The sequence below is a fragment of the Cebidichthys violaceus genome, unplaced genomic scaffold, assembly GCF_023349555.1.
Source record: "Cebidichthys violaceus isolate CVI_PGR_0920_01 unplaced genomic scaffold, fCebVio1.0.p SCAF_10, whole genome shotgun sequence".
NCBI lineage: Eukaryota > Metazoa > Chordata > Actinopteri > Perciformes > Stichaeidae > Cebidichthys > Cebidichthys violaceus.
Genome location: NW_027176263.1, coordinates 17,330,708 through 17,345,112, shown reverse-complemented (window position 1 = coordinate 17,345,112; position 14,405 = coordinate 17,330,708). Strand labels below are relative to the sequence as shown.

General features: G+C 44.2%; 1 protein-coding gene across 7 annotated transcripts in view; it reads left to right on the top strand.

Annotated features, from left to right (window-relative positions):
- The window catches only part of gbf1 (golgi brefeldin A resistant guanine nucleotide exchange factor 1), a 68,235-nt gene that overhangs the window by 25,898 nt on the left and 27,932 nt on the right, over positions 1-14,405 (top strand). For all 7 annotated transcript variants that reach the window (XM_068728022.1, XM_068728015.1, XM_068728008.1 and 4 more), the window contains one exon: positions 5,743-5,874. In XM_068728022.1, the coding sequence (XP_068584123.1) occupies positions 5,743-5,874 (132 nt within the window). The remainder of the gene's footprint in view (positions 1-5,742; positions 5,875-14,405) is intronic.

The window sequence follows — 14,405 nt, the reverse complement described above, 5'->3', positions numbered from 1 at the left end:
ATGAAGTCATGCTGTTTCACTGCACCTACTTATTTTTTACTGCTTCTGCTTTTTTTTGCGGAGAATCACAAATGCTGCTGAAAAGACTCGTCTTTGAACGGAAGAAAGCATTTTGGTCAAACCTTTAGTCGTTCCAGAGGCTCTCTCTCTCCCCCCAGACAGGAAGGAGGCGACATCCCATTCAATACTCAGCTTCAGTGGAAACTACATCAGCCCACTCACTCATTTACTCCCATCACCCTGACGCCTCCAGGCAGCTGCTGTTAGCATTAGCTACGTGGGTATATGGCGTCACGGGCAGACTGAACCGACTCAGCCGACTTCCTGCCATGGCTTCACCTCTGCTGAGCTGAGATATTCTCTCACCGAGAACACAGAAGCAACGCAGAGATTCACTACGAGAGAGCCGGGACCAGCTAGCCCTCGCTAGTCAAACAGTCCCTCACAGTCCCTCACAGTGCCATTAGGGGGCGCATATCGCTAACTAGCCTCCCAACAGATCTCAACACAACGCCTGAGCTAACGCTGTTTACCGGAAGGTGGGTTCTGCGCTTCCACTGAGCTAACCAGTGGGGCACGCTCACATGCACTACCACGCACGCTCACACCCACTAAAAGGCACGTGGACAGTCATTTATGTGAACAGAGAGAGGAGAAGCTGTGATAACAACGCACAGAGGGAGAGAGACTTCAACGTTGTAGTTTACTCTTTTATTTTTTTTGCCTACATTCCCTAAATCTTTGCAGCAGCTCCATCTACCGCATTCACCCCTCCACACACACACACACACACACACACACACACACACACACACACACTCATCCCAGGAGCTCCAGTGTGTGTGAATGATCAGCCCTCTGGGTCAGAGGTTGTAACCGGCGCTGCGTGTCTTCAGCGGCGGCGTCTTTAGCGTCAGTTGTGGTAAACAAAGGATGGACTGGTGGGGGAGTGCTGTGACTCTGTAAGACGTGTCATTGAAAGATGAGGAGGAGGCAGAACACACATACTTATTCTCCAATGACAATGCGGGTGAAACGTAGAGCCGTTCATTAAAGCTCCATCTTCATAAATGATTTGCTTTTAGTTCAGTCATTTCAAATTGTGTCTAAACAGGTTTTCGGGGGGATTGCAGTGACAGTGTGTGCATTAAACACAGAAAAACACGTCTGATTTAGACGTTGTGTCCTGTTAATATTGTCACGTTGATTCGCTCTAACGATAAAAGGATGAGTGACAGATATGCAACACGTCACATCTGAAGACTCCTGACCTCTGAACCCAAATAGAAACGTGAAGCAGCAGTAGCTGTGGAAGTAGAAGTCCTCTTTGTTTTCTGACGATGCAGGTGACGGTTGAAGCTCTAGAACTGGACGGACATGACAAAGACCACTTCACTGTACTTTAGCTACATTACAAAAAAACAACATTAAAGTTTAGACACAGCACTGGTTTGGAAAATGAACAATTCACGTTCTTTAAATTAGTCTTCCCAGCTTGTCCGTCTTAAAGCTGTAATTACTAATTACTACACCAACGTTCCACTACGCGCTTATTTGTTTGTTAGGCGGGATTTTTTTTCTTCTGTTATTTAACTGCTCGGGATTACAAACGTGCATAAAACACACGCAAAGGCTTTTTATTCAATAACTGAAACTCGAACCAGAACCAGTCGGCCTGAGTGTGAATGTGTTTTCACTGCAGCTGTTCTGAAGAAGCGACGTGAAGACGTCTTTCGAGTGATTCGGCTTCAGCAGCTTACGAGTGATCGGAAGGCCGTTTGTTCTCTGCTCCTTGAACACTCCGGGAACCGCCTTCTTGTAAATACAAATGCAAACTATATTCCATGCAGCCCTCTAGGAGGCGCTGCCCTGCAGTAGCCATTACAGCCGTCCTCCCAAGCATTTTAGGAAGTTTTAATTTCTCCAGGGCTTTCAAATTGCCTGTTTAGGTTGTGCAGAGGCATTGTTCCAAGCATCTATGAAATACCACCGTGGCCCAATGAAATGACCGTATGGAGCGCCACGGCATCGTTCCAGCCTAATTGCCCCCGTCCACAAGTGTCAATTTCATTCAGTGGAATACGGGGGCCGAGGGTAGGGAAGAAGACTGAATGAAAGGAGGGCGGGGGCCGAGGGCCGAGCAAGGCTGACATTCATCAAACTCCTCCCGACCGATGGATCAGAAGACTGTGGTGGGGGACTTTGTTCGGCAGATGAACAGCAGGATTCTCCCTGGATTTCGTTTAGCCTCGCTGCTCTTGTTAGAGCGTTGCCTTTCTCCTCCGCATCGCAACCGAGGACCCTGCCTCTTAATTTTAGCAGCTGAAGAGGTCCAGATCAATAACCATCAGTGTTTGGTTTTGGGCCGCTGCGTCGGTCAAAGAAGGGGGGGGGGGGAGTTCACCCCTCCTTCATCTGCTGCTCCCCTCTCTGCCTTTCAGAGAAGGTGTCGTCTAGTTTTGTCCATTTTCGCTGAAAGCTTGAGAGCACACAGGTGTCTGCTGCAGTGCTTTCTCCACACGCTTCTTCTGCTGCTGTCTGCACATATAGATGCACTTCATACAGCAGCATACAGCACACCGTGTCACGGCCGCCGTCGTACGCCGGAAATCTGATTTTTTTACTAGTGTATTTTTAAATGAATAACATGAATCACCATCACTTTGTGTAGTGATAAACATAACAAAACTATATCTATACTTTTGCACGGCAGTGTGATTAACACCTGTGACTACATAATGATGGAGCCAGGAGGGTAAAGATTAAAAAGTGTCTCCCACACAGGTGCATAGAAATCATTTTCCCCCAGCCTGAATATCACTGGCATACGCAAAGTCGTATAAGCGGTGCAACATTCTCGTACTATTTGGACAACATTCAGCGTGTTCTTTGTTTAACTTTCTTTCGTGAGACGAGGAGGCTTCCCCGTTTTCGATGCCGTAGATGTAATCCTCCTCTGGTTCTGCTTCTAGTGCTCTGTGACTGTGTTTGCACAGCCCTGGACTCTCTGCGGCCCTCACACTGAAGTGTTTGTTTTATATTTCAGATGCTCTGGTCGGCTGCAGGTATTGTTTGTGTTTCATTTCTTGCTCTTTGTGTTTCTCTTGTTGTCTGGACAATACGGAGCACTTGCAGCTCAGATTCATCTCCTGCTGGCGCTCCCTGTGTTCTAAGCCTTTTCTGCTCCAGTGCCAATAGATGTGCATGTGTTAAAGATGGCCTCATCCCGCGGTGCTCTCCTGGGGCAAAGGTCCCCCCCCCCCCTCTCCTCTCTCTCGTTGCTGGGGTCATTTGGGGAGGTAATCCACACATGGCTGGATACTCTCACTACAGCTGCTGACACAGAGATGGAGCTCCAGCATGGTGAAGGTACATAGGATTAGGTTCACGGTGAATCGTAATGCGCTCATTTCACAAACCTCTTTTTCTTTTTTTACCAATTAAGCGGACCTGGAGTTGGACTTGTACGCACTCTTCTATGAGGACTTGTACCCAGCAGACTCGGCCCTTAGATGGCAACATGCACGCCTGGTTGAGCCCGTTTAATCCCGCGTCTCTTTTCTTTCTCACTTTTTATTTTGGTCAATGTCAGCCAGAGGTTAACCCGGTTATAGAATGATTGCCTCACCACGCCTGCTGCCGCCGTTATTTATCTCACTCCACTCCACAAGCTCCGGAGATTGAGTCGCAGTACTGAGCCTGTATTTAGACTTTATTTAAGAAGATTGGCGGTGGCCCGCCGACAGACCGCCCCCGTCGGCCCCCCGTTCGCCGATGGCCGGCTGGATCAATACGACACAATTGAGTTTTCCAATCTGTGGTCTTTGGGAACGCAGCCGTGGCACTTACAGGGTGATCGCCTCTGATGAAGTCTTCATCAGGATCTATTGACAGATTCATTTGAACCACCCTGCCCCCCCCCCACCACCACCACCACCACCACCACACTGTAAAGTAATGGCACACAAAAAGCCTCTTTAAAAAGTTTTCTGGCAGCTGATGGACGGGTCAAACCAACAGCGTCTCACTCCCTCAGAAGTTATCACTGATATCTGTTCCTATGTCTTTGTTTTTCTGCTAAATTCACTCTCTGATTTAACAATAACTAAATTAAAGACCAGAAGGAAAAACATGCAATAAAGCAGCAGGTAAGATCTTTGCTTTTGAAAGCGACCTGGCGGCCGATTAAAAAGACTGTACATTTCCAAATGATTTCATATTTGATTTGTAAACGAGCTGCAGGGGTATTGGGTGTCAGGCTCATGCCCGGCGGTCACATGTGCGCTTGGACACTCTCCTCGGCGTGTTTGAAGTCCAAGTTGTTTTTCCTCGTCTGGAGTGGAGCTGCTCTTAAGAAAGCCATAATCCTCACGGTATTGCTGCGGCGAGCACTCCGGGCTCAACATTTCACAGCGCCGTGCGTGACTCCACTAATTTTCCCCGTTGTTGTTTTACCTGTTTTGTATTTTTGCCCCCTTTTGCTCTGAACTCTCCGGAGAAAGAGAGGGACTGTTGGAGTGGTGGTCTCCCAGAGAGGAACGCCCAGCGAAGCTCCTCTGGGAGCGGATTACAGAGGAGGATCTGCTGGATCCTGTTATTCTATTGGTCGGCTTGGAGACGCTAATATTGACCATTATGGTTTGCTTCTGATAGATTCCATTTTACCGGGTCATTATATAGACCATTAGTGATTATATGTAAACTCATATCTCATATTCATGGACTACTTTAATGCCTTATTAGAAGCCCTGTAAAGAAACATGTTAATTATTAAATTCATTATAAAGAAACAAAGGTTTAATATCCTGTAAACTATTTGATTTGGCAGCAAAATATTTCCTCAAACATAGATTTTGAAGACCTCGTGTTCCTAAAGCATTTAACAGTGATCTGGTGTTCTTTGTATGATGCTAGACATGATAACCAGTGTTTCTATCAGTCATGTGATCACGCTCGCCGGCTTCACTACGCCGCGTTTAAACTTAAGCTTGAGTTAACACGAGCGTGCTACCATGCTAATGTTTATATGCTCACCGTTTGGTTTAGCGTGTTAGCATGCTAACACTTGCTCTACTAGCACTGACACAAGTCTACTTTAGGCTGATGGGGTCATTCATTTTGCAGTTATTTGCTCATAAACTAAAGTATTTGGACGTTTATGGCCTTTTGTGAAACATGAACAAATACAGACCGACAGTGAAGGCCGTCGAACGTTCATTTATCTTCTAGTTTGATCGTCAGTCATGATTGAAAAGGAACTTCAGTAAGTCAGCGGGTTGATCTCGGCTCCTCCAGTCCGCAGGGCCAAGTGTCCTTTGTCCTGTGTGTGTGTGTGTGTGTGTGTGTGTGTGTGAATGGGTGAATATTGACGTGTTGTGTAGGTGCTGTGAAGATGCACGTTTATTTATCTTCTCATCTCTATATCGAAAACGCTCGATATTGTCTTGAAGTGAGAAATTGAGGAAGCATTTTCCCCGACTTGGTTGAACTTTTCCTTTTAAATCAGCCGAGAGCTTCCGGCCCGGTGCGACGTTAACTCCTCACTGATCGGGCCTCATAAGGGCAGCAGGGCTGTGTACACAGCCTGTCATATGGAGTGCAGGGGGAAAGCACATTAAAGACTGCTGTGTATATATCATCAAATTGATTTGAATTATTGTTAGTGATTGGTAAATAAGCACATATCAGAACAGATGTCAGAGATCTCATCTTGTGTGTGTGTGTGTCTTTCTGTCTCCACAGAGCTCTCTGATGTCGAGCCAAACGTTTTTCTGAGGCCCTTCCTAGAAGTGGTCCGCTCCGAGGACACCACTGGACCAATCACAGGCCTCGCCCTCACTTCTGTCAACAAGTTCCTTTCCTATGGCCTTATAGGTAAGAAATCAGCAATAGAGAGGCAAAGCCCCGCCCCTTCTGGTGGACCAATATGGGACCTTATTTGTGATCAAATATGTACAGTAGTCAATGGCTGTCACCAAATAATGACTTGATCCTGTTTGAGTTGTGCCATGAATTACACATATTATATATATATATATATATATATATATATATATATATATATATATATATTATAAATTTAAAAGATAATCTTGCACGTCAAGAACGTTGCATTTTGTCTTAAAACTGGACAAGACTGTGAAAACACGTAATTTGAAAGAGTAAGTGACGTCCCATGTGAGGCTAGGATGTCAGTGTGTTTGGTGTTAGGATGTCAGTGTGTTTGGTGTTAGGACGTCTGTGTGTTTGGTGTTAGGATGTCAGTGTGTTTGGTGTTAGGATGTCTGTGTGTTTGGTGTTAGGATGTCAGTGTGTTTGGTGTTAGGACGTCTGTGTGTTTGGTGTTAGGATGTCAGTGTGTTTGGTGTTAGGATGTCTGTGTTTGATGTTAGGACGTCTGTGCGTTTGGTGTTAGGACGTCTGTGTGTTTGGTGTTAGGATGTCAGTGTGTTTGGTGTTAGGACGTCTGTGTTTGATGTTAGGACGTCTGTGTGTTTGATGTTAGGACGTCTGTGTGTTTGGTGTTAGGATGTCTGTGTGTTTGGTGTTAGGATGTCAGTGTGTTTGGTGTTAGGACGTCTGTGTTTGATGTTAGGACGTCTGTGTTTGATGTTAGGACGTCTGTGTGTTTGGTGTTAGGACGTCTGTGTGTTTGGTGTTATGATGTCTGTGTGTTTGGTGTTATGATGTCTGTGTGTTTGGTGTTAGGACGTCTGTGTTTGATGTTATGATGTCTGTGTGTTTGATGTTATGATGTCTGTGTGTTTGGTGTTAGGATGTCTGTGTTTGATGTTATGATGTCTGTGTGTTTGATGTTAGGATGTCTGTGTTTGATGTTAGGACGTCTGTGTGTTTGATGTTAGGATGTCTGTGTGTTTGATGTTAGGACGTCTGTGTGTTTGATGTTAGGATGTCTGTGTTTGGTGTTATGATGTCTGTGTGTTTGGTGTTATGATGTCTGTGTGTTTGGTGTTAGGGTGTCTGTGTGTTTGATGTTAGGATGTCTGTGTGTTTGATGTTAGGATGTCTGTGTGTTTGGTGTTAGGATGTCTGTGTGTTTGATGTTATGATGTCTGTGTGTTTGATGTTAGGATGTCTGTGTGTTTGATGTTAGGATGTCTGTGTTTGGTGTTATGACGTCTGTGTGTTTGATGTTATGATGTCTGTGTGTTTGGTGTTAGGATGTCTGTGTTTGATGTTATGATGTCTGTGTGTTTGATGTTAGGATGTCTGTGTTTGATGTTAGGACGTCTGTGTGTTTGATGTTAGGATGTCTGTGTTTGGTGTTATGATGTCTGTGTGTTTGGTGTTAGGATGTCTGTGTGTTTGGTGTTATGATGTCTGTGTGTTTGGTGTTAGGATGTCTGTGTGTTTGGTGTTAGGACGTCTGTGTGTTTGATGTTAGGATGTCTGTGTTTGGTGTTATGATGTCTGTGTGTTTGGTGTTAGGATGTCTGTGTGTTTGATGTTATGATGTCTGTGTGTTTGGTGTTAGGACGTCTGTGTGTTTGATGTTAGGATGTCTGTGTTTGGTGTTAGGATGTCAGTGTGTTTGATGTTAGGATGTCTGTGTGTTTGATGTTATGATGTCAGTGTGTTTGGTGTTATGATGTCAGTGTGTTTGGTGCTATGATGTCTGTGTTTGGTGTTATGATGTCAGTGTGTTTGGTGTTATGATGTCAGTGTGTTTGATGTTATGATGTCAGTGTGTTTGGTGTTATGATGTCAGTGTGTTTGGTGTTATGATGTCAGTGTGTTTGGTGTTATGATGTCAGTGTGTTTGGTGTTATGATGTCAGTGTGTTTGGTGTTATGATGTCAGTGTGTTTGGTGTTATGATGTCAGTGTGTTTGGTGCTATGATGTCTGTGTTTGGTGTTATGATGTCAGTGTGTTTGGTGTTATGATGTCAGTGTGTTTGATGTTATGATGTCAGTGTGTTTGGTGTTATGATGTCAGTGTGTTTGATGTTATGATGTCTGTGTGTTTGATGTTATGATGTCAGTGTGTTTGATGTTAGGATGTCTGTGTGTTTGGTGTTAGGATGTCTGTGTGTTTGATGTTAGGATGTCAGTGTGTTTGATGTTATGATGTCAGTGTGTTTGATGTTAGGATGTCTGTGTGTTTGGTGTTAGGATGTCTGTGTGTTTGATGTTAGGATGTCAGTGTGTTTGGTGTTATGATGTCAGTGTGTTTGGTGTTAGGATGTCTGTGTGTTTGGTGTTAGGATGTCTGTGTGTTTGATGTTAGGATGTCAGTGTGTTTGGTGTTAGGATGTCTGTGTGTTTGGTGTTAGGATGTCTGTTTGTTTGATGTTAGGATGTCTGTGTGTTTGATGTTAGGATGTCTGTGTGTTTGATGTTAGGATGTCTGTGTGTTTGATGTTAGGATGTCTGTGTTTGGTGTTAGGATGTCTGTGTGTTTGGTGCTAGGATGTTCAGTATTAGTTTTGACCATCATCTTTATGGATATGTAACTACAGTACCAGTGAAAAGCTGGAGACACTGGTCGTACTAAGGGCTATGGTTTCATGGTAAAAATGGAAATAAACACGGTCCTTTTTCCAGGAACCTGGTCCAAATATCGGTTTAATTTACCTGGCAATAAACTGTGAAGGTCCAATGAAGTCTTACCACACACAACCAATGACGGACTTCTCATAGACGGTCACACAGAGACCTACCTGCAGAAGGTTTTTTAACCAGATGAGCGATCACCACCGTAGATGTGTGTAAATTAGACTCTTTTAAATGTAGTTTTCTGTTGCAATGCGTTTCTCTTATCCTGCACTCAAACTAGTGTTTCATTTGCAGCACTTCTTCTCTGAACGGTTTTGTTAAATCTGAGGTCATCTTTGGCCAGTCTCCTTAAAATATTCATAATAAAATAGTGTTGTATGCGTGCTGATGTTATGTATCTGTAGGCTAGTCAAACCTGTTCTCGTGCTCGCAAACTTCTTGACTGGCGTCTTCTGAAATGTACCCTGCGGATGTCTTCATCTCATTTTCCCTCATAAAGCACCATAAGGTCAGAGGTTATGTGTGTCAACTCGGCTCTCTTGAAAGTGGACGTTTTTTTCCGATAGGAAGCTACGTTTTAGTAAATGCTGCTGCTGATCGTCAGGAATGCCAGGAATGGTCCATTCCCATCGTCCATGCGGACATTCGGGACCGTCCTCATTAGCCTCATCATGGAAATGTGGCCCGGTGTCTGCCAGTTGTTTGGTTAACTGTGAAATGAGCATGCATCACCAGATGTTGGTCTAAACAGCAGGGGTTGAGTCAGTGACACATTGCTGTCAAAACAGCTGCAGCCGTTGTCTTGCTAGATACGAGCTCACGGAAGCTGCTCTCTGTTTAGGGAGCTTCTGGGTACCTTTTCATTTCCGGGTCTTTTGAATAACTTTAACAATCTGTATATGTTCATGTTGGAACTGAAATGTCTTAAAAACGTCCCGCGTGTTTATGTGAACTGTTCTGTGGAACAGATGAAGTCCTGTCTGCCAAAGCTCACACAGATGCACTCACACTATCTGTTCACAGATCTCTCTCTGTCGCTCCAGACCTGACACCAGCTCCCCCTAATCCCCCCCCACCCCCACCCCGACGCCACCGCTCCACCAGCGTGTCACCAGCATTGTTCTAAGGGCGGCGCAACTGTGCCGACGCAGCACGCGTACGGCGCTCACTCTCCAGTTGTTGTAAAGATGACAGAGAAGAAATACGACAATAGTTCCACGACTTTATTGACGCCGTCGCATCTCGGTTTGCCTTTTGTTCCTCAAAGCCGGCCTCTCCTCGTTTTGCTCCGCCATGCTTCCATTTGTCCCGGTGGTGCGGGTGGGGTAGCGCTACGAGCGTGTGATACTGAATGCGAGTTCAAAGAGTATTGAAACCCGATCTGAAGAATGTGTAGTAGACTCCCAGAGCACACTTAAGACATCATTTCTCATGAAAGTGTAGAGAGACCGTCTACGATTTCAATTTTCAAGGAGAGCTGCACTGTAGAAAGTCAAGTCTGCAAAATACCACATAGCTTTTAACAAAGTGATCCTTTCTTCATGTTTTAATGCCCATTTTCATTCTTTTATTTTGAGTAACCACGGTGATTTCACATTCAGTTTTTGACACGTGACACATTTGATTGCTACAGCTTCTCTTCTGAATTGTGTCGCTGACAGTCGACACGTTGTATCTGGGTGGAAACTCAAAATGGAAAATACATTGAATTTCCTAAATTTCGGTTGGATAGGAAGGTAGATAGGATGGATGGATGGACCAATCCCTAACTAGCTATTGGTTACGCTGTACGAGGAGAGTAGCCTATGATATACTGTACTCTGGTAGTACAAGTCCACTAGATACTATAACAAAACCATAATCCAGGCAGTAGGAAAAAGGTACTTTCATTTCCTTGTGTTACAGACCAGATATATGTATGTGTATAAATATATATATATATATATATATATATATATATATATATATATATATATATATATATATATATATATATATATATATATATATATGTGTGTATATATATATATATATATATATATATATGTGTGTATAAATATATATATATATATATATATATATATATATATATGTGTGTATATATATATATATATATATATATATGTGTGTATATATATATATATATATATATATATGTGTGTATATATATATATATATATATATATATATGTGTATATATATATATATATATATATATATATATATATATATATATATATATTTTTGCCTTCAGGATAGCTGAGCAGAAAAGAGAGTACATCAACACTGGTCTTGTCAAGTACTGCCATCTCCTGGCCAGAAGAAATCTACAAACCAAGTCTTCTCTGAACACGATCATGAGCATCTCCTCTAGATCTGGATTTTCTTAAATGTCACTCAGCTTTGGGTTTTCTCGTGAACCTCCTCCGGACCTGGTCTTTGGTTTGTACCTGTAGTGAGTCAGAAGCTGTTGGGTGTTCTTCTGCCAGCGGACACGATGTCTCTGCTTCATTGTGATACTTGCTGAGTGATTCATGTCACCGTCCCGACGTCTTGTAAGCTTTCAGCGACGGATGGAGTGTGTGTTGACGTCCGCGCTCCGTTTAGGTTTGCTCACATCACGCCACCGCGCCTCTCTAAGCCTGTTCCAATTTATCTCGAGGGTCGTGTAGAATATGATCCTCTCCTTCAGCGGGTCACCCCGGACATGTCCCCCGAGTACCTCCAGCATGTCCTCTTTTTAAATGTTCTTGCTTGTCCAGGGCCCGAGAGAACAAAGCAGAAAATGGTCTCCCACACAAACACACACACACTCATTGCACTCTGCCATTTCATTTAGTTTGAGGTAATTCCTCTCAATCTGTGGCCTGAGGTCTGCTGGCACGGAGGGAGCGCTGAGCTAAGCCTCGTTGCTGACAGATCTCCAGATCTCTGCTCTGGCCTCTCTCCTCCCCTGCTGCTCCTCGGTTCTCCCTCCTTCTCTCCGGCCCCAGCAGAGTCGGCAGAGCCCCTCGCCGTGCTGCTCGCGGCCGCCAGCCCACACGGGGCTCAGAGCGAGGCCCGGCGGGCTTCAGCTGCAGCCACTGCCAGAAGAGATGCAGCTCACAGTACAGCTGGAGCCGGCCCCTGATTTTAGGCCCGAATTAATTGTAATTCCTGATTATTTGAATAGAAGAAAAAAAAGTACATAATTAGCATGAGCAGAAACATATGTATTTCAACAAAGGAAAGAGAAACACCTACTCAAGCTCCATGGATGAAACAGCCTAGAAGAAGACATTACAGTCAAAGTGAAAGCAAAAAGAATAATGATAATAAAAACGTAGAAATACTACTGAGAAAATACTAGCTTGTCCTTTTTAAATGTCCCTCTATGCAGGTTCCTTAACCTTGTAGAAATACAATACAATACTAAATACAATGCAATACTAAGTACAATGCAACACTAAGTACCTCTTTCATGTAAAATAAAGAAGGAGAAGTGGATCATAATCTACCGGGTCTACATTGAGAAGCCTCCAGAGAGAGTGAGATGTCCACAGCAGACGTGACATTACAGAAAAGGTTTACATTTAAAGGAATTTAAACAATGCAGGGCCGTTACATTTAGTCCAAGTTTTGGGAAATTAGTAATAACCTGTTTAAAACCAGCGCACTTTAATAACAATTTTTGAGGAAAACACCAGGGGAGACTTTACTGTTAGGCAAGGCAGCACCCTGGGCCTGTACAGTTACAAATGTATTATGATGTGAAACATATTAAAACTCATTGTACCTTAAAATAACTTGCAAAATCCCCCAAAGCACGTAAACAAATAAAAAAAAGAAACCACTGTAGTACTACGTTCACCTGACAGAAATGTTACTCCGCTTGGCCGATCTCGCTGTTACCATGGAAATGTTTGCTAGTGACGGTACATGCTCGTCCGGTCTGCTCCTGGATTTCAAAGCGGAACAACATGGCGGCTCGATTGGAGACTATTCTTATATTTCAGAAAAAGATCTGAGGGGAAAAATGAGGCATAACCACTGAATCTGCCTTCAGTTTAGATCAACAGCTTCCCGAGGTGGCGAGTTGCCATTCGCAATGGTTTATGGGAGGAGTAGTTCCTTCACGCTTAATCCCTTTTAAACTGGATTTCTTTACATGAGGAACGTCATGGAGTGAATAAATGGGAATTCCCCTTCTGGAACCGGAGCTGTTGTAAAAGTGGGCGGTCACAGCCTTACAGTTCTCTGTCTGTGGTTGTTATGTAAAATGTTCTGGTTCTGTCAGCCATGTTGTTCTTGTCTTTAGCGGTTCATCTATTTCTATCTGTCTTAAGAACCTCATTGTTGCTTTTTCATGGATTTGTGCCGGGGAACCAAAAAACACCGACTCGTCCCATCAAGACCACAGCCTCCTTTAACCCCCATGTGTTTAGATGAGAGCAGAGCAGCCTGGCTGAAAGGTGATCTTTTGCTATTCAGAAAAAAGGAACAGGTGAACAAACTGGTGTTCTCCTCTGGCGATGGAAAAAGCAGCGGCCCCTTTGTTTGCTTTCTAAAGACGCATTGGCCCTCATGCAGAGTGCAGCCTGAGAGCTTTTTGTGTGTCGCCCTCAGAGAGCAGCCTCTCTGCTCTCTCTGCTCTCACTCACGCCACGTCTTTGAATTTTTGTGACCAGAGTTTGATAGTACTTAAACTGCTTTATGTGGCAGCTGGTTCAAACCCCTATTGACTTTGCCCACATACCCTCAGGCGCACACACACACACACACACACACACACACACACACACACACACACACACACACACACTCATATTGAGCCTCTCCTTTCCGCAGTGTTATTTTAACAATGCCCCCCCCAACCCTGCCTTTGGACACCGCTTGTATAGACTGTGTGCCAAGAGAAGGATTAGTGTTTTATATCACTTCTGACATTCTGCCGGATCCCTCTGTGGCTCCAGTTTCTGTGTCTGGACATTGGCTGATTTCAGCACAGCTTCCACGCTTGTTGTCGCCCTCGCCTCTGGAGGGAAGTTGGCATCGCTCCGTCTCAACGGCCCCGACCACGCATGCACTAGTTCTGAGCCATATCTGCACTTGGGCTTGTCACAACAGCTGCCAATTACCGAAGCGTTCTAAACGTCTGCTCCGTGGTTTCCTTAAGAAGTAACGTCATTGACCTAATGTCTACTAGCAGTCACATGCTCAGTGTCACTTCACACCCCGAGCCGCTCATCTTCTCCACGGTGACCGGCTGCATTGTTCCCTCCCTCCGCCTCTCTCCCCTGTGCTTATTAGTTAATGAATTGCTGCTCCTGAGGGCGATGGGAAAGGAAAACAGGCCGGCTCCAGGCAGAGAGCTGGCCGGCCGCTCGGGTTTCAAAAACACCGACTGCTGTTGCTCTGACAGCCAATTTGTCCCAGCCTGCCCCCAACAAAAGGCCACATCTGGTCATTAGATCCCAGGGTCTGAAGGACGATGTGGACGGGCCGTACCACTTTTGTCCCTTGTGTTTCTGTGCTGAGCCCTTGGATTGGTGTTCCTGGTTGAGTTTACTAACAATCACAGCCGAGCTTTACATTACTGCTGGAATGGTTCATCCAGATTTCTGTCATATCCGCCGCAGGATGGTTTTTATTGCCAAAAGTTGCACACATTGATTCAGAAGTGTAGTTTAAGAACTTACCATCTCCAGAGCTTCAGGACCAATTCATTGATTCAGCTACTTCCACTTAGTTATCATCACTAATGATCATTCTAATGGTAACGGTTGATAATGACAAATTCATAAAGATAATAATTATAAGAAGAATAACATTAGTATCATCATATTTATGAAGATACAATTTGAATAATCATGTATTTGTTCCTCTTCTTTCTCCTGCGTCTCCTCTGA